Source organism: Pleurodeles waltl, chromosome 3_1, assembly GCF_031143425.1.
Source record: "Pleurodeles waltl isolate 20211129_DDA chromosome 3_1, aPleWal1.hap1.20221129, whole genome shotgun sequence".
In the NCBI taxonomy this organism is placed as follows: Eukaryota; Metazoa; Chordata; class Amphibia; order Caudata; family Salamandridae; genus Pleurodeles; species Pleurodeles waltl.
The window spans coordinates 525,012,668-525,033,661 of record NC_090440.1 but is presented as its reverse complement, the minus strand read 5'-3'; the positions used below and the strand labels follow the sequence as shown (position 1 = coordinate 525,033,661).

Genomic DNA, 20,994 nt, shown 5'->3' with positions numbered 1-20,994 from the left:
AACAATCGCTAGCTGATATTCTAACGATGGGCAGAACAAAGGAACTGTCCAAAGCTCGGGCATCCCACATGGAGGCCGCACTAAGTGGACCAGTCAAGATAGAACCAGTGAACGTCATCACATCAGCACCCAACAGACCAGCACCCCGGAGAAACATGGCCCCCCCCAAAGACGTGCAGCTACTGCAGAGGGCCCACACATCACCCCACGGACTGCCCAGCGAGAGGAAAGAAGTGTGCTGGCTGTTTGAAGCTCAATAATTATCTGCTGGTCAACCAAGGCCCGCACTCCCAGAACGACGGTGAACACCGCTTTCGAAACTCAGTTGCACCATAGTAACATGGACGATGACGAAGAAGTTGAGCATTCTATACACGCTATCTTCACAGCTAGCGCGATGGTCTGCACAACACGCAGGCTGCCAAAATGCGACATCCATGTAAAAGGACACCACACCACAGCAGTAGTGGACACTGGTGCCTCCATAAACATCATGTCTGCAGCCTCGTTCCAAGAAATGCAGCCTCCCCCCTGACCTGACTCCCACGGCAGTAAGGGTTTTACCTGTGGACAATCCACCCCGTTGGCTCTGAGAGGGAAGTTCAAGACAACCATCCAGTATGGGACCCAAACCATTGAGCAGACCATATATATAGCGGAGAATGGCCATGGAATGCTACTAGGATGCCAAGCTGCGGAATCATTGGTATTGTCACATTTGCATTCAGAGTTCACGAAGAGTCAGTGAAAGAAATACTACAGGACTTCCAAGGCATCTTTGATGGCATTGGCTGCCTCAAAGGCAAAGAAATACGACTGCACATTAACAAAACCATCCAACCGGTAGCACTGCGACACTCCCGCATTGCTTTTCATCCGAGGCCCCAAGAGGAGACAGAAATTGACAAAGTAGAAGTCGCTGGCATCATCGAAAGAGTGAACGGGCTCACACCGTGGGTGTCACCGATAGTGGTCTCCCAGAAACCCAAGCAACCTGGGGAAGTACGCACTTGCGTAGATATAAGGCTATCCAACACAGCCATCAAAAGAGAACGACATCTCACACCCACCATCGATGTTCTGATTGGGGAGCTAAGTGGAGCAAGGTGGTTCTCCAAGCTTGACCTCCGGTCGGGATACCACAAGTTGGTGCTGGCCAAAGAATCGCAATACGTTACCCCGTTCTCGACACACGTGGGTCTGAGACACTACCGCAGACTAAATTTCGGAATATCCAGCGCTGAGGAGGTCTTCCACAACACGATCCAAGAACTCATTGCAGATCTCGACGGTGCCGTGGTCGTGGGGACTGGACCATGAAACAGCGTTTCAAGTTACCAAGGACGCTCTATCCGCAGATACCACACTCAGATAATTCAATCCTCAAAACAGCACCACCAAAGAGGTCGACGCTGGCCCCAGAGGACTCGGGCAGTGCAACTACAGCAGCAAGATAGAACCGAGTGAGCTCCGGTTGCGTATGCAAGCCGATCCTTCACCCCTATGGAACAGCAGTACTTGCAGATAGAGAAGGAGGTGATTGCGATCCACTGGGGTTGTAAACATTTTCACTTGTATGTATATGGTCACCATTTTACGGTAGTCACAGACCACAAACCCCTGCTACCCCTTTTTCGTGGGACTGCTTCGAAGATGCCCCCACTAATAGAAAAGTGGATTCTCCAACTACAAGGATACAACTGCCAGATAGAGTATCGCTCGGGGTCCCACAATCTCACCAAGTTTCTGTCAAGACAGCCAAGGGCTGCAACAGAATAAGAAGAGGAAGGAGCTGGTGAAACGGAAAAATATGTGAGGTGCATCACTGAACGGTCCAGGCCACGCTCCATCTTGATTGAGACTATTTGTCAATCTACACAAGAGGATGAGTGCCTGCAGAAAACACTCAGAGTTGTTCGGACCAACCAGTGGCACCTCTTGAAGAAACTGTGGTCACAGCTAGAGCCCAACGTCAGGGATATTCTGGAGAGCCAGTATCATGTCTGAGACGACCTAACTGCCGACCCTGAAGGGTGCTTGCTTCGAGGACATCATCTAGTCATTCCTTTGAGCCTGACATACCAAGTTGTCGAACTTGCACATGCGGGACACCAGGGCATGGTGAAGACCAAGAGTCGTTTACGAACCAAGCTGTGGTTTCCACTGATGGACAAGAAAGTAGAATCCCATGTCAGGACCTGTGAATGGTGTCAAGCAGCAGGAGATCCCAGCCCACCGGCTCCAGTAGAAACCATGAAAGGACTATGGCGGCCATGAGAGTAGACCAGCCTTGACTTCGGGAGCCTCCCTGATGGTCGCCACACGCTGGTGCTCAGGGGCGACTACTCAAAATATCCGGATGTCGAAGTCTTACAGTCACTAACATTCTGGGAGGTAATTCCACAAAATGGAAAAAATAATGGCCTCCCATGGCCTCATGAAGGAGGTGAAAACTGACAACGGGCCCCCCTTTCACAGAAATGAGTTTGCATCTTACCTGGATTCAATGGGCATCACTCACAGAAATGTAACTCCCCGATGGCCACAAGCTAACGGAGAAGTGGAGCGTTTTATGCAAACTCTCAACAAAGTTATCTGAATTGTGACAGCCTGTCAACAAGCACCAGAATTTGCCATCTACTCATTTCTCCAAAACTACTGACTCACCCCACATGCCACCACAGGATGTGCCCCCGGACATCTCCTCATGGGGCGGACAATCTCTGATTCCATTCCGCATCACCATACCTGGACCCCGAATCCTGCTGATGGAGACCGGACCAATGACCGAGCAGGCAGAGCCCAGAGAGCTATGGTTTCCGACCTCAAGTCAGGTGATCTAGTCCTCATGAAGGATCGAAATCCAGGGAGTAAATTCCACTACCTTTCGATCCGTTCCGAAGGTGATTGTGAAATGCCACAGGACCTTTGTTGTGGCTCGGCGAGGTGAAGAGGTCGCCCGAAACATCTCAGCATTCAAACAATATCATGCCAGAGGTGTTGACATGGAAGACGAGACTCTAGAAGAAGCCACCACCCTGGAATTACCCGTTGTTGGGACACGTATATCCTCCGAGTCCCCCGAGCCAGCGAAACCCCGCTCACAACACCTGATGGAATCCAGTATCCACACTCATTGAGGCCTTCAGCGACAGTGTCATCCCAGACACCGGAAGACCGAAGCACCCGCACCAAGTACTCTTTGAGACAAAACCCCCCACCATCCACCAAACTAGCAGACTACGTACTGTGAGGTGGCGCCACCCCGCTTTGAGACTGAATGTCCGTTTGGCCTCCCGCAGAGTGCCATAGATCCCAGTGATGTTCAAATTTGTCAAAATAAAGGAGGAATGTAGCGTCGCAGCCCGGTGACGGAACTGCAGCTCCCTGATGCTACCATCAAGGATGAAATCACGTGGGTCTGAATGAAAGACCCCTGTGTAGGAGTAGCAGGATGGGTTACTCCTCAAGTCACGTGGGAGAGATAATAAAGGTGTGGGGGAGAAGGCGCGGAGGGCAGAATAGAATGAAGCCAGCCTTTCAACCACGCATACCATTCACTCACTGTGTCCTGCGTAATTATTTGTTCGTACCTGTATGTATTATAAATAAAGCGATATGCTCTGATAGCCAGGACACCACAATATGAAGCCGCTTCCGCTACTCCAAACCTCATTTGTGGTCCAAGTGCAACATGACTGCGCTTTGGTTTAAAGATAAATGTAATAAAAACCTGTTCTCTCCAATTGCACTAAAACCAGGTGAGATAAGGAGGACTTAAGCAATCAAATGAGCGCAGGTGTCTGCATTCTGGCTCTCTCGAAAGGGATAAAGGGACGAGCAGCAGCTGTATGAAGTGCTATACAAATGTTCTTTTGTGGTGGAATCACCAACATAATCGCTGATGCTTCAGAAATCAGGTTCCACTGGCAATTTCCTTAAGCTGAAAGTCATTATAAGGCCTGCATCTTGACTCCTCTTCCTGAACACATTGGTATTGAATGTGTTCCATTTAAAGCACACAACAATATCAGCTCTTAATAAACATGCACTTTAAAATCCAGTGCAGCGGGGCCTGAAGGTGCCTCATATAAAGAGGTGCTCTTAACATAAGTCAGCGAAAATAAACAGTCTGCTTTTTAGGTAGACTAGAATTACATTTTTACAGTGCTGGAAGTGGAAGTTTTTTAAAACTAATGGGCTTTCAAATGCTACCCACACGTATACACTTGGACAATTGTTCATGCATCTACATACCAACACATACGCAGGCCTACGCATACAGTCACACAGCCCTGCTGGAAGCTGCTTAAACAAAACGTATGCAGTCCCGCACACGCGCACGCGCACGCACATAAACACATACAGGAAGAAGCTGCTTTTACAAAACTTACTTGTGACAATCTTAACTCCAGCTACCGTGCTCTGTATCCACAGAGCCCACAACCCCAGCAAAGAGCACTCCGGAGCCAAGTCCCCGAGCTTCTACCCAATAGGATGTCCGGATACGGCTGGACTGGCACCCTTCTTTATTGCTGCACTACCCGAAGCTAGTGCAGCAGGTCAGATGTGTACAATGACTCTATGAGTCCGGGTTGTACATGTCCTACCTAACGCATGGAGCAAAACAGCCGGTGCAGTTCTCTTCTGCTGTAAATGAATGATCCATGTTATTGTTTTAATTTTCATGTAAAATGATATGACATTTCATGCAGTTAGTTGCAGAGGGAGATAGTGTGTCGGCGTCTCCAATGGATAAATCCAAAACCACATCCAGCTCCTTACTGGGGCACCAACAGACAGGTCTGTGGCCCAGCAAGGAGTCGGGTATTATGAGTCATGTCATATTTATAGATGTCATTTATTGAAATTTCATTCATTGACAGGTTTATATATATCCTATCCATGGCACTTGAAGAAGTTAGCTGTTTGCCAGGAGTTTAGACAGGAACTCTATATGCAGGTACTTAAATTGTATTAGTTATATTTTAATTTCAGGGTACCAAATCTCAGGATCTGCCTCCCGGAGGACCTGTGAGTCTGTAAAACAAATCTAAGTTTCAGATTTCATGAGCACTCCAGAATATGCTGGGTGCAGCTCCCCCCACTGCTCTTTATAATATTACGATATTTCCCTTTTTCTGTCTCTTAGTTTTATATTATCAGGAAGTTGTTTGGGGACATTTTTTAACAGAATTCAGTGTTTGACTTTGTCAAAGGTATGGAGATGTTTCCTACAAAAATTGTTCCTGGTTGCCAGGGCTTCGAGTGACGTACCTTTTCCATCTTTAAACAAGATCCCCACAATAATGAGCACACAGGAGTAAACACACTTTAGACACGCAACACATCCTCCGTTATATTCATTGGCAAATGTGGAATCTTCTGTAGGTTTACTGCATCAAACGTAGGTACTTTATTCTGCAACTTTTTTTTACCTTCATGTGTACTGTTCCTAAATAAATGCTGTGCCCCCTCCCACCATCATTGCCACTAAGGACGTCTCTAAAGTTACGGTTCTTCAGATCTTTCAACTGGTCAGTCATATGATCCTCTAAACCAGTTTCGACTCATCAATAATGAAGCATTTTTAGTCATGCTCCTTCGCCTCCATGTTAATTGCATTATGGTCCACTTTGCCCCACAATGTATTTAGTTTCATTAAGTGTTTGGCATAGGATATAAGCGCTATTAGCGTTGTAAATTCCTAACCGGATGTTTTTTCCACATAACTTGAAAATGAAAAGTAAAACAGTTGACATAAGTGAGCTGATTCAAAGCACCACAGCCACCATGAGCACGAAGGAGATCCACAAAAGGAAAAAGAAGTTCGCTCGCAGTCAAAAGTATCGCCAAAAGTGCAATTATCCATATAAGAGGGTCGATGGCCGAGGCGGTAACAAAACTGCCTCAAAAAGGGACAAACGTAATGCATTTACCAAGGATAACAAAGGATTTTTGAGAGGCAAGCTTATGAACAAGTGATAGTGATGGGAGTGCACTGGGCGTAGTTAAAAGCCCAGGATAGCTTACAATACATCAAAGCGCTTGCACACTCGCCCTAAAAATGTGGTTGTACAATTGAATAGAACCATATGATATGATCTCGGCCATTCTTAGTGGCACAAATAAATTACAAAATTGTCTTGTTTGAATACCTCTCTACGGGTCCTTTTGTGGCTTAGACAGCATTGCAAAGAGGACCTGCCTAAATGTTAGGCTGAGCATCCTAGCCTACCTCTTTCATCGTATGTCTTTTAGAAGGCAGTGTACTTTAGTAAATATTTATAGTTCATCAGTACCCTTATATATCTAAAAACAATGTCTGAAGTCATGTTCCTGAAACCTACCTAAGGCTGTGCCTGCTTTTAAAGGTATCGAAGTAGGAGATTTACCATTCCAGTGCATGTGGCTCACGCCTGGATGTTTTTGCCACGAAACAGCAGGCACTCTCAGGCAATTGCCATTTTGCGAAAGCCTTGCAAACCTTACTTTTTACACAGTAGATTCTCTCTACATTGCAGTGTCGGATTTCTTCTACTGCTCCAAGAGACCACTCAGAGGGCTATTTAGGAAATGTATAAAAATATGACATAACACAAGAGGGTTATCAAATTGCTGGCGTCATAAAATGGTCCACAAGTGGAGTTTTTCGTCAGGAAATGTTTTTTCTAATTGAAAACGCGGGTGTAGGTGTCTGTCACAGACAGTACTGCAACCAAAACGTTTTAGTATGGGCTGTTCCTTGCTCATGATTGTATAGTTTTATTGTCTATCTCAGTTCCCTGCTCTTAATTTGAAGGCTTTCCTCCCTATTCTTCTATTTGTCCCATCCCTTGAACACTTAAGTTTTGCCCTTCATTTATTTGTTTCGGTTTATCTTTTTACTGCTGACGTCAGATAACTTATGTTCTTTGAATAAATATTGACTTAACATTTCTTGGGGTTGCATGTCCTGTTCCTTTTTCTGTCTATCTCCTTCTGCCTCTTATTTGCTCAAGCATTCATATTCCTCTGATATTCATTCTCTTTCCCTGCACACCATCCTTTCACTTCCTCTCTCTTTCTTGAGCGCTATCTCTTTTTCAAGCACACTGCGTATGCAGTAGAATTGTTTTCCTCACCTCTGCCCCTCCAAAATCCTCTGTACCACTCCCTCCACTGCTTTTTGTATTATAATACACAACCCTCTGTTGTACTAACACCACTGCTTTTTTGAACTGCATTCATAACCCAGACCTCTGCAGTGCTACCGCTCAGTGTCTCGCTCACTCTGTCATAAAACCCCTGTCCCTCTCCCACCAGTCTCTTCATTGTTGGCTTTGCCAATCAATGTCTAAAATGAAGCCAGCATTGGCAAAGTCAATAGCGGCTGCCAGCCATTTTGGAATGTTATTTTTCATACTTATAAGATCCCCATCATGCTATATCTATATGCAAAGTATAAGCAACTGTGGAAGTATAAAAAACTAAAATTTCAAGATGGCTGACCACAGGCATCGGTTTAGTCTATGCCGACGCAAGTTGACATGCACTGGTAAAGCCATTAGGGTTAGACAACTTGCAATATCAAAGCAAGACAGATTGGTTTTGCCAATGCATGTTTGGAAGTGCTTTCCAACTTCAGTATCTTCCCACGTGCATGCCTCAAAAAGTCCTGAAATGAGGCGTGCATGCTTCTAATTTTAAATTTGGTATTCACAGAAGTTCTTTATTAATCTTGCTGCTGCTCTCTGAAGGCCAGAGTGTGACTCAGTTCTTGAATTGCAGGATTTTCGATCACTCTAACGAAGGATTCAAACAGTGGGAGTTCATGACTGTACACTGTTGGGGTGAAAAGGCTGAAGGAGAATGGACGCTGGAAATACATGATATATCATCCCAAATGCGCAATCCAGAAACACAAGGTAAAATATTGTTTGTACAAGGCTCAGTATTTGTACAGTGGAAAATAAGCAACCATCGATTTGTGCTTAACACTCCTGTGCTCATCTCTACCAAGTTCCCTTTATGAAAAAAAGTTGTGATGGTAATACACATAAATCATAAATGAATGTATAACAAACTTTGCCTCGACCAGCAAGTGAGCTGATGTTATTTTTAAAAAATAATGTTTTCCAGGCTTTTAATGGTGAAGGGTTAGTGTGAATTTCTGATCAGGCATCAAATTTGTGTCAACTTTCTGAATACTTTAATCTCCCGATGACCCCAGTTGTATATTATTAATATATACCAACAAAATACCGTCTGTAGTCATTTCATACAAGTGTCTATGCTCAATTGAACTGGATAACCACTGCTGGATTTTTACATTCACATAATAGTGTTTATATTTTTTTCTTTTTGTAACATACAAAATTATACAATGCAATATCGTTTGAGAAAGTGGCTCAGAAAGTGCAGACGACGCAGTGCACGCATACAATTATACATAAAACAAACAAAACAATAACACACACTGTACATTTTCCATTAGTCTCAAAAGGGTACTCAAAATGTTTCTCAGTGCTCCTCCCTAGTATTTAAACACCAGTTTAGTTTCGACCTCTAATTATTTATGAGGGTTCCTTAGGACGCCATCTACTGCTCACACCTCATTATGTCAATGTGGCTGCGCCTATAATTCTCACGTTAGATCAAGTAGCCTATGGGATCGATCCAATATCATCCATATAGGACTACAAGGCTCTGCATGCATCTAAAGTATGCCTCCGTCTCGTTCTTCATCACTACATTGATTGCGCATGAAACCCATAAATTAGGTTTCCAAAGCGTGTGTTGGGGGCGAACGTTTCACCTCCAAACCAACACTCCTCACAACTGTCTCAGCGTTCTCACAATGTTGCGAAATTTCGCATCCAGTTCTATATTACGCTACATATTAAAGTTTGTCTGGGAATTGTTGGAGAGTTTGTACTAAGAATCCTGCAGTCTACAAGCATGAGTTACTTCTCCACAGATTAGCGTAGGACTTCTGTGTTGGCAGAAATCTCAGAAACATGATGAAGGTAAATGGCTCTGGTGCAGTTTCCTGGGGCAGTGTACTGATTGCTTGAGTGTAGCTGTTTCCATATTGAGTGAATAACTGTGCTCCAAAGTTTGTCGTGCATGATTATTCTTGTAGCTTTGTGCTGCCTGTCTATTTTAGCAGCAATGAGAATGCAGGACGGTATTGTTTAGCTTTTGGTTATGGTGTGTCCTGCTACTGCGTTAAGAGCAGTGTTGGTTTGCAGTCAGGTGCACTGACCACTGACAGCAGATATTTTTTAATCCTTATTTTATTGAGTACAAATAAGTCTGTTGTGATACTCCTTTCATTGCAATCTGGACAGGTTCAAAGCACTGATACAATATACAAAAAAGCAAAGACTTGTAAAAAATGATATAGCAAGAAAATTAAAATTGTCACTGTCAAGACCTCAGGTGTGCTTGCATCCATATTGACAGTCCATTTGTCCCTCATAACCTGTGGACAGGGAGTGTACCTTTAAACTGTACCCTGATGAAGACTGAAACTTGTCCGGTCCACGAGTACAGACCTCGCAAAAGACTTTTGTGACACCCACATTCTGGTACTTGATTTTAGTCGATGGACCCACAATAGACATGCTCTTGAAATGTCCACAAAAGAGGATCAAGCTTCTCAGAAAGATTGGAGATGAGCAGAAGGACTCTGCAGAAGAGCACAGTGTGAAAGTCTTACAGAGAGCTAACATGGAGGTTAATGCAACAAGAAATGGAAAGATACTGGCAAATGGAAGAACTCAATTTCAGTGGTGTTGCCAGAGGAAAACCCACCAACATGCATAGCTGCCAGGTGTTGTGTCCAAAAGCTCTTCAAATATTGACTCTGCCTGAGTGATATGCTCTCTTATATTGCACATTTGGAAGCTGCCACATAACAACAGAAACATGCTGATCAAATTACTGAACTGGTTACTATAGCCAGGAAGGAATAGGAGCAGACTTCTCAACCCTGATGGCCACATGAATTTCTGAGTCCCTGCGCTAACTCCTTGCCAGAATTCCACCACATTGCACCCACCCCTGCTAGGTTCTGACAGCAATAAATCTAAAACAGTGGTTCACATTGGTATCATTCAGAAAAAAAGATGCAGTAAAGAGTGACGCCAACATATTCAGTTCAGTGTCCATATCTATACTGCAACATAAGACCAACATATTATGATTTTATGCGGAGACAAACCTTTATCAAAAAAATGTCAGCACGTATACAACACAAGGAATTTTCCAATCTTTATATAAACAAGGACATGAAATGTGTCTCAAGTGCAAGAGCTGAAAAAACACAACAAAAAAGCAGTAGAGATAGGTGAGATGGATATGAATATATGTGTATTTATAACAAACAATTGTGCAAAGTCCCTAGAAGATTAAACAATGAATTGTATTGTGTTTGTTATCCAGTTGTCCACTACCTTTTGACCCTCAGACAGATACAGGGGTTCATTAGGACATTACTGATAAGGGGACACCTGTCTTTGCTAGAACGTAATTGTGGTAGTTTCTGTTCTTTTGTGGATCTGTCCCTTAAATATGTTTTTTTAGTCTGGGTTTTATATAAAATGTTTGTTTATGCATTGCTGTCAGTTGATGTAAGAGGTTAATCCTAGCCTGACATGTGCAGTGGGTTCCTTAACTTCAATCGAAATAAAATCTTTATTCACAATTGGAATTACTTGCATACTTCTTCCTTTGAAACTTCTAATGGATTACTACATTAATGTATATGCTGGTCCAAAAATGGTCGTGTAGCAACAAGTAATAGTTCTCACCGGAGGTATGCAACCCCTGCTTCCTCCCCAGAGGGGTTCATCATACTCCCGAGTAAGTACCTGTTTTCTTACCATTGGTGGACACTGTCACCTTTTGCTACAACACCATTTGTGGCCCAGCCTATACATTACTTTCTAGTATTCTAGTATTACACTGCAGACAACACAACGCAATACAGTGCAATCAAGCATTACACCAGCAGCACAACAATAAACACTCCTTCTATGCACTGTATGTTTAAGCCTTAGCCCACCTGTGACCTTAAATACTCCACTGAAAGCCAACATTTCACGTTACATTACTTTGAGCTATGTGCTCTTTTTGTCTTTGTATCTGCTATTGTCCATCTTAACCAAGAAAAGGGTATGTAAGTGAGGCTCAAAGATACTATAGCAATTAGACAGCTTAAGTCAAGAAACCACCTTTATGTTCTTAATAAAGTGAAACATTTTAATCTGGAAATTATTAGGATTATTTGTACAAGCTACTGAAAGAAGAGCAAAATTGCATACCATAGTAAATTGCCTCCATCCCTTGATTAAGCAATGCTGTTCTAAGCACAACTTGTAGCCAGTGAGGACAGATTTCTTTTTCCAGTTCTAGCATATCTGTATAAGTACAATGAATATTAAATAAAATAAAAACTGTTTTAGTTGCATTATGATATTTGTGTCCTGCTTATTACCTGTCTGGAATAAAAGAGTTAACTGGCCTTGATTTACTTGCCCAAAAACTTCAGGGATAATATTACACATGTCGTGCCAGAAAACATGAAGACCTGAGATTCTTGGGAACACATATAGGTCACTCTTCTCAGCTTCACTGCACATCGGGGACTTTACCTTCAGTAAGGACTCTTCTGTGCATTGTACAATATTGAATTATGTTAACTGTAGCAGGTTTACCAAGCTTGTGAATAAATCTTTAGATACTTGCCATACTTACAACAACATGGTTATAAAGTATGTCTTCCAGAGCTGATAAGATGGAAATGCCTTCGGCTAAGAAAATTTTGGTCCAGGCCTTGATAATCAGCTGTTTAGACTATAGCGATGTTTTGCTTAAAGCAGCTAATGACACCCTCCTGAAAAAACTACAGGTGGTGCAAAATACGACTGCTTGGCTATTGTGTAACCTTGTGGCAGGCTCTCCTTCTGGCCCCATCCTCAGATCCTTTAACTGGTTTCCGGTCAGAAAGCGCATTGCCTTTAAGATACCCTGTCTTCCTCAAAAAGCTTTTTTGGGCAAATCCCCTCTGTATCTTAAAGACAAATTACACTATTATTGTCCCTCTTATAACCTAGGATTCAGTGATAAGGCGCTTTTGTCCATTCCCTGCATTCATGCCTCAAGATACGGGGCAGAGCGTTGAGGAACCAGGAAAGATTTGACCCCCACCCGGGGTCTTCTTCCCAGCGGTGGAGGGACACCCTTTATGTCCTCAGGGTCAGTTTAGCAGAGAGTTCACAAATCAGACGGAGTCACCAACTGGAGGAATAAAGAGAAGTTTATTACATGGATTATAGCTCGAGCTAATACAGAGTCCCAGGACAGTCAAGTGACTATCCTAGGGAGGCTGCCCCTTCACTCTGGGGCACCCAACCTTATTTACACACAAAACTGCTTAGTCAGAGGACAACTCCACCCCTATCATATTCAAGGTCCTCTGCGGTCTTCAGAATATTTCAGGGATACACATGTGGTGGAAGAAGGTACAGATGCAGCTGGCAGGCGGTGGCAACGACCTGTACAAACTTGTTCTGGCAGTTACTGATTAAGCACGACTATTCTCGGAACTGTAATTGGAAAAAGTAATATGGCAGCGATAAGCAGATTGCAGCCCAAGGCTGCGAGCACAAGGTCAATCATCAAAGTTCAGGAGGTTTGTCGAGCACATGGCAACATAATAAAAATAAACAGATGCCTAGCAGCTATGGTGTATGATTAACTTTATGTACATTTTCTCAATCCCTCCTTTTGCCATTGTGAGGCAAATTTGAACGTCATTCAGTGTCTATGTTAATGGACATAAGGTCTTTTATCTCCTGCTCAAGGGACAGCATAGTCGTGTGTTGAGGAAGGCGAACAGGCCAGGGGGCAAAGGATGCCATACAGCAACCGCACAAAGCAGGTAGGCACTGTACACAAAGACAACAGGTGAGGAATACAGCTGCAAGCACAAAAAGGAATATTAGTATCTTCCAGCCCCATTGGGAAATCAAGCCCCAAAACCAGTCGGTCAAGGACCATGTTCCTTCGTCTTGGTGTATTGTGGAAGCTATCATATGCAACCTTTGAATAGCTTTATACACTGAAGGGGCATTGTCTGGTATATAAATGCAGCAGCTTGATCCGATCAAAGTACAAACTCCACCACGGTCTGCCAAGATAATGTCAAGAACCATTCTGTTTTGAAGAGTAACAAGGCGGTCAGCAGCGAGCTCTGCAGTGATGTTACTCAGAGCTCCTGTTGTTTCATTTATTGTCGCTTCCACGAATCGTGTGAGATGTCTGATATCCCTACTGTTCATCATAGGGCCCCAAAATGGAAGGACTCCTTTAAAGTAGTCCAATGCTTCTTGTGCTGAGGTATCTTCTGCAGATATTACCACTCTCCGAGTCCAGTGGTGTTGAGGGCCAGCTGTGTAAGTTGGTGGTAGTAACCAAGCAATGTAACATGTGCCGGTCCAGGTGGGTACCAAGGAGGTGTAGGCATTATTACCACAAACAAAATACGAGTTTCGTGATGGTATCATGGTAGGCCAATTAGTTCCATTCAATATTACTGTAGCATTACAGTTACTGGCACCTACACTTCTATTACCACTTTTCTGAAAACAAAGTGGAGCCTTGACCTGTGTTACAAAAGATCTTCGGCCAATCCGGGGTGTGGTATTAAAGGATAAAAAATATATGTCAGTAGACCTATTTCATCGGTCAGCATATTCTGACTTTTCTTCCTTTGTTCCATAAACTCTTGTTCCAGTGGGCCAGCATAACTGGTATAGGTGGGTGACCAATAGTCCGGAATTAGTAGCATCCATTGAGGTAGCCCAAATGGCTGATAGTTCATACCAGGCGCTGCAGGAGCCATCAAAAGAAAAAGGGAATGCAATATATGGCAACCTTCTTTGCACGGAACTCGGTAGCAAGCCACATATCCAACAATTTGTTCTATTTACAGCCAGCTGATGTTGATGTAACATAGATATGAAGGTATTGTTTTCATATTCCTTACGTCGTCCTTCCTCATGGGGTGGTAAGGAAACATGGCTGTGTTCTGGAGGCAGTGGCGTAGTTGGTGAGACCTCTGAGTCAGAATCATGTATTACCCACCCAATGCAGGACAGAAGTACCAAAAATAGTATTGTTATGGTGAGACAAGTGATACGTGGGGCTAATAGTCTTTTTAAATTACTTATTTTCTTCTTTTTCCTCTTGTCTTCTTGTTTAACATCCATTTCTCTTTATTGCTTGTCCCACTAGCAGTTCAGTCCAACCTAGGTGCTGCCCGTGACTGGTGGTTGCTTCACTGTGGGGTGATTCCAGCAGTCCTATTGACACACTCTGGTCCGCCACGACAGTCAAAATCACGGCCCTGCAGCTATCGTCAGACTTAATACAGGGGACAAGCAATCAGTTCATTGTTCATTTTCTTATTTTCGTGGGCGGAAATCGTATCTTGTGGACTGTGGTATGGTATGGTCAGGAAACAATTGTTCAGTGTGACCTAAATCTGAGGGAACCTCCTGCAGCACACTGTTGTTCTGTTTTTTATCACTCCGCATAGTGTTGCTGAAATGGTCCTCTGTCGTAGGGTGGTCACCACTTTTTATTTCATCAGAGGGTACGAGTAGGGGTACTTTCTTACAGTGGGATGCATGTATCCAATTCTTAGGTCCTTCGACTTTAACTGCTGTTCGAGTAGCAAGGAGGACCTGTCGCGGACCTCTCCATTGAGTTCGAGACTCTTTTTCCGCTGGAAATTCTTTGTGAGGACCCAGTCTCCAGGTAGTATCTTGTGGCCTGGATCAGTGAATACAGATGGAAGTGCTTCACGCACCTGTTGGTGAATAGAACGCAAAGAATTAGGGAGTTCATTTAAATAGTCCATTAAAACATGATGTTCTAGTTCTGAGTACTTGTGAGGTCGAGGGACCCCCCCAGACATTTGCTGGCCTACCCATCACTATCTCATGGGGTGACAACCCTGATCTAGAGTGAGGCGTCAGCCTGACAGACATTAAAGCCAGGGGCAACGCGTCCGGCCACCGTATACCGCGTTCTGCGCATATTTTTGACATCTTCAATTTAAGTGTGCTATTATATTTTTCAACTAGTCCTGCTGACTGGGGGTGGTTAGCTGCATGAAACGTCTGGCGGAGGCCCAACCCTTCACACACCCTTTTCATCACCTGCCCTACAAAATGACTCCCATTATCTGACCAGACACACCTTGGGACCCCAAACCGTGGGAAGAACTCCTTCAGAAGTACCTTTGCGGTGGGAAGGGCAGTATTATCTTTAGTAGGGTAAGCTTCTACCCACTTACTAAACATACAGACCACAACTAGGACATATTTCAAGTTATTACACCTTTCCATCTCAATATAATCCATTTGTAGTACTTCAAAGGGATACGTTGGTGGGGAAAAATGCCCAACGGGGACTGAGGCACCCTTCCCTATGTTATGTTGTAAACAAATCATGCAGGATTGAACCAGTTGGTCAGCTACTCTTCTGATATTTTTATTAGACCAAACCGGATCAAGCAAATCACAGATGATTTTCGCACTAACATGTGCAGGACCATGGGCCATAGTCACTACTGGCAGAACGAATGCATCGGGTAACATCCATCTTTCCCTCTGTGACAGATCTGTCCAGCACAGCGTATTTTCATCTAACTTGGCCTTCCCTTCTTCCCATTCCTTTCTCTCCTGTTCAGTTGCCTCATCCTGTATCTTCCTGACACTCTCTACCGTGTTCCCAAATATTTCATGGGGATGAACCTTCTCTGTACTATCTACCACAGACATGTGTCCTGTCTTTGCATACGCTGTATCTTTTGCTGTCTGATCGGCTAGGGCTTTGCCCCGTCCAGTTTCATCTGTCACCTTTTTGTGTGCATCACACTTCATGATAGCCATTGTTTTCGGCAACGCCAGGGCAGAAAGTAAGTTAGTTATAAGGGTCCCATGTTGAATACGTGTCCCATGTGAAGTGAGGAATCCTCGTTCTGCCCACAAGCGACCAAAATTGTGTGCTACACCAAATGAATACTGACCGTCCGTGTAAACATTCACATTAAGTCCTTTACTTAACTCACAGGCTCGTGTTAGAGCTATTAATTCTGCGGCCTGAGCAGAGTTATGTGGTATTCTAGCTGTTTCAACTACAGTGGTAGCTGTTGTAACTGCATAGGCTGCAGAGGTAGTGCCATCGGGTAGCTTGATGCATGAGCCATCTACGTATAATATGCCATCAGAGTCTCTCAGTGGAGTGTCCTGTAAGTCCACTCTCCCTTTTGTTTCATCCTCCGTCCGGAGAATGCAGTCATGTATGTCTTCATAAGAGTCTTCAGTTTTTTCAGTAATTGGCAATAAAGTGGCAGGATTGAGCGTGTTGCACCTTTTTAATGTTATATGACTAGCTAAAAGTGTCAGTTCATAAGTAGTTAATCGTGCATTAGTAAGATGCTGTGTTTTTGTTTTGTTTAATAGTGCGTCAACAGTGTGTGGGACCAACAGGGTGAGGGGTGAATCCATGACTATCCCGGCCGACTGGCGCACTGCGACCACTGCAGCGGCTACTGCCCGTAGACAACTCGGGAGTGCACGGGCCACTGGATCCAGTAGGGTCGAAAAATAAGCACAGGGGCGTTGTTTTCCGCCATGCTCTTGGGTTAACACTGATAGTGAACATCCATTTCTCTCGCTCACATATAACTGAAAATCTTTACGATAATCAGGCGTACCCAGTACAGGTGCTGTGCAGAGTGTATTTTTCAATTAATCAAAACCAGACTGAAAATCATCATTCCATTCAATCTTTTCAGGACAATCTTTGTGGGTGAGATGCAAAAATGGTTTTATCAAAAGAGAATAATTAGGAATCCATTGACGACAGAAGGAGGTAATACCTATAAAGGCCCTAATGTCTCTCTGTGTCCTTGGAACCGGTATGTCTCGTATAGCTTGTATTCTCTCAGCCGTCAACGTACGTCCCTCCTTAGACAGGAGGTGTCCTAGGTACATAACCTCCTGTCTACAATATTGCAATTAGGAGAGGGAGACCTTATGGTGATGGTGTGCAAGATGTTTCAATAAGGCTACAGTATCTGTTTTACAATTTTGTTCTGAAGTGGATGCTATTAAAAGGTCATCCACATATTGAACCAGAGTGGAGGAGCAAGGAAAAACAAGGGCATCTAATTTACCCTTGAGGACCTGACTAAAAATGCTAGGCGATTCAGTATACCCTTGTGGAGCGCAACAGAACCGGAAACTGCGACCACCCAGTGAAAACCCAAAGATGTGTCTACTATCTGGATGAATGGGAATGCTAAAGAATGCATTCTTAAGATCGATAACAGAGAACCAAGTAGCAGAGGCAGGTATCATTGTTAATAATGTCGTAATGTCATGAACAACAGGGAACTGGGGTATTACAATCTTATTGACCGCCCGTAAATCAATAACAAATCGGAGTCCTGGAGACACGGTGCCATCAGATAATTTTGTATGAACAGGAAGGACAGGACTGTTACAATCATTACCACACGTTTCTTCAATGACACCCAAATCAATCAACTGGGTCACAATATTTTTGAGTTGTTGTTCAATGTGTTGGGATAACTTGTATTGGGGAAGACGAGGCAATTTGGCATTGGCTTTCAAGCGTATAACATACGGTGGTATGTCCAGACATCCAACATCGTCCTTATGTGTGGCCCATAAAATGTCTGGCAAATCTCGAAGTTCGGGTTGAAGTGGTTTTGACAAAAAATGTGACGGGGAAATATTTGGACCTAGAGTGACATGAACTCCATCCGAAGAGCAATAAATGATGGCGTACAATTTCTTTAATAAGTCCAAACCCAATAAATTCTCACTACAGGCCGAAGTAAGAATGAGAGGGGAGCTAATGGTGTAAGGACCTATAGCAACATGCAGCGGCTGGGAGACGGGGTTAGCCACCAGAACACCAGAAAAACCCATAGAGACGTTAATATTGCCAGACAGAGGGACCCCTTGGACCTCTTCCTGTTTAACAGAAATTTTGGTGGCCCCAGTATCTACCAAAAAATCATGTGGAGTACCGTCTAATTGTACCTCAAAGTGAGGGCCATTCTGCCTAACAGGAATAGAAACTGGTCCCACCCCCCTCTGTCGAAGGCTGTCCTAGTCAAAGGAGGATCCCTGACCTTCATGCACATCATAGTTGTCATTAAAATATTGATGCTGGGATGAAGCATCAAAATAATTCGGGCGGGGGGTACTGTGGGACCGTGAAGGGGCCTGCTGGCGGGGTCTGTCTGCAGGACCAGACCTACCGCGTGGTCTGTAGTCCTGTTGCTGTGGGGGCATGGGGCGGCCTGTGGAGTTGTCCTTATTGGGGCAGTCACTCTTCCAGTGGCCCTCCAGCTTGCAATAAGCGCACTGATTGTAGGAGAGGGAAGAACGGGGAGGGCGTTGGGACTGCCTTCTGTCATTGGGAGGTCCTTGTGACCTTGATATGGACTGCTGTTGACGGGGCTGAGGGTAGGCCTGCTGAAATAACACCTTTGTTTTTAACTCCTTCATTTTTTTCTCGTTCTTTTCTTGTTCTTCTATCTCCCTGTTCTCATAGTATTGCGCCATTGTCAGTATTCCAGTGGCAGTAGAGACTGGCCACGTACATTCACACAATTTCAATTTTCCCTTTATGTCTGGTAATAAATTGTCCACGAATTTATCAACAGAGAGTCTTATCCCCCCTTCAGTAGTCATGTCTTGGCCGCTGTAATCAGAAAAGACACCCTCAAACCTTGTATAAAAGTCTGAAACACCCTCATCCTTTTTCTGTTTACAGGCGGCCAATTTATCCTGTGTGGTGCAAGTATGGTCTTCATTAAATCCAAAATACGCTGTGGGAGAGCCAATATAAGTGGGTCTGGTTTCACTCCCCCAACCCTGTCTCTTTCTGCTGCTTGCAATTGGTCCCACGTGCCCCCTAGTTCAGCATGGTCGTGCCTCTGTATTTTTGATCATACTTCCTGCGGGACTACTGCTGCCATTAACATGTCAATATCGGACAACGTCATAGTACATGATTCAAGAATTTGTTGCAATTCTTTATAATATCCTGCAGGGTTCTTACGGGGGTCAGGTAAGACAGCTTTTAGGGTATATGTTTCAGATCTTTTCCATGGGGTGTGTACCCACATTTGTTGAAAATGCCCTGCGGTAATAACTTGGCCAGCGTCATCCGTCACCGGTTCTCGCCAAACCGGCGGAACCTCTCTCATGGGAAACATGGATGCCCTTATAGAAGGGCTACAGGTCCACAGGCGGTCCCTATATACAAGAAGAGTAACAACATAATCATGTAGACCAGAACCAAACGGCAGCCCAGTAGAGGCGCGTTTTCGGAGGTCCACCAGTCCCGGGGGAGCTGAGGAACCATCATCCTCATATTCTTGTATTATAATGTTGCACATAAGGGTGGCTGCATGTAACTGAACTAAACTATCCCATTGTTTCATAGTGTGGACAATGTCCCTGATCCCATAGTCATTCCAATTAGTCATCCACCTCCGTGTCATTTCTTCAATGACATCTTCCTCTTGTGAATTAGAAAACAAATGTCCGCGCAGGGTGCGCTTTCGCGGGGTCATGGGACGGGGGGTATGTGTGGTGTCTAAACAGGAGTCAGGGGTGGGCTAAACGGGGGCCAGTCAAGGGGTGGGTACAGTCGGGCGGGGTGTATCCTCTATAGGTCTGGTGACAGGAGGGGTGTGGTGGTGGGTGGCAGAGCACTCGCCTGAGATCCAACCGGGGGTGGCACAATAGGGTCACCTGGTGCAGGTTGAGGATGTAGTGTAGGATATATTGGTGGAGTATATAACGGGGGCTTATCTAACATATCGTTTAAAAGGGGGTCTTCCTCTTGTGGCTTATCCACTACTGTCCTGGAAGGGTAACACTTATCAGTTTGTAAGTGAAGCCTTTGGTCATGTTCTAAAATTTTCTGTTGATGTTCAGCTATGTCAGAGTCATATACCTTTTCAGTCACCATCCTGGTCTTATGTCTCTGTAATTCTTTCTCTGCCTTCCTACGTCTTTGGTCTGCTCCTTTCTGTCAAGTCCGTAGTGAATCAAACATCCCTGGTCTACTTTTTGTCACAAACAAACGTTCCTGTAAATAGTCTAATTTATCTTTATCAAATGTCCCGTGAATAGGCCATTGTAAATCAGAACTACCTTTGGTTCTTTTTCTCCATATATCAGACCAAATAATCGGACCTATGCCATATTTAACATATATATCATAATTCGGAGTCCCGGCCGGAGGAGCAGGGCATGTTTCCTCCAGGCGGGAGTCCCTACTGCAAAGACAACAACACAATTTCCTGAAACAACTGAACGCTGCCATTCTTCCAGTATATTTAAAAAAAGAATTCTTACATCAGTGGTTTGAATACACCAAATAAGTGGCAAATATGCCTTTTGCTTCCTATATAGTAAAATGACAACTGAGGTCAGTCTTACCCCTGACGTCGATCTTTGCAAAGAGCGATAGAAACCGTACAATACTCACAGACCTATTTTTAGACAGGAATCTTTCAACTCCCGTCCTTACCTGACACTTTTGTTATAGTCCAACAGTTGGGGACTCCAGTAGTTCACGGAAAACAGAGACCCGAATTCAGACAGCGCCAGGAGAAGTCGAGCCGGCTGGAAGACACACAGTGGAGATCCGCAGGTCCACGACAGAGAACGAAGCTCAGAATCTGGTGTGGGGCGCCTCCTTTGGAAGTCCAATTGTGAGTCCTCCGTCACCGGGCCGGTCCCCTGGATGCCTGACTCGGGTCCCTGTTCGGGCACCAACTGAGGAACCAGGAAAGTTTGACGGAGGGACACCCTTTATGTCCTCAGGGTCAGTTTAGCAGAGAGTTTACAAATCAGACGGAGTCACCAACTGGAGGAATAAAGA

The 20,994-nt window shown here is 44.3% G+C and overlaps 1 protein-coding gene across 1 annotated transcript in view; it reads left to right on the top strand.

The window, feature by feature from the left end:
* PCSK6 (proprotein convertase subtilisin/kexin type 6) overlaps nt 1-20,994 on the top strand; it is a 1,406,757-nt gene that overhangs the window by 1,160,451 nt on the left and 225,312 nt on the right. The window contains exon 13 of the mRNA XM_069222809.1: nt 7,771-7,907. Coding sequence (XP_069078910.1) covers nt 7,771-7,907 — 137 coding nt within the window. The remainder of the gene's footprint in view (nt 1-7,770; nt 7,908-20,994) is intronic.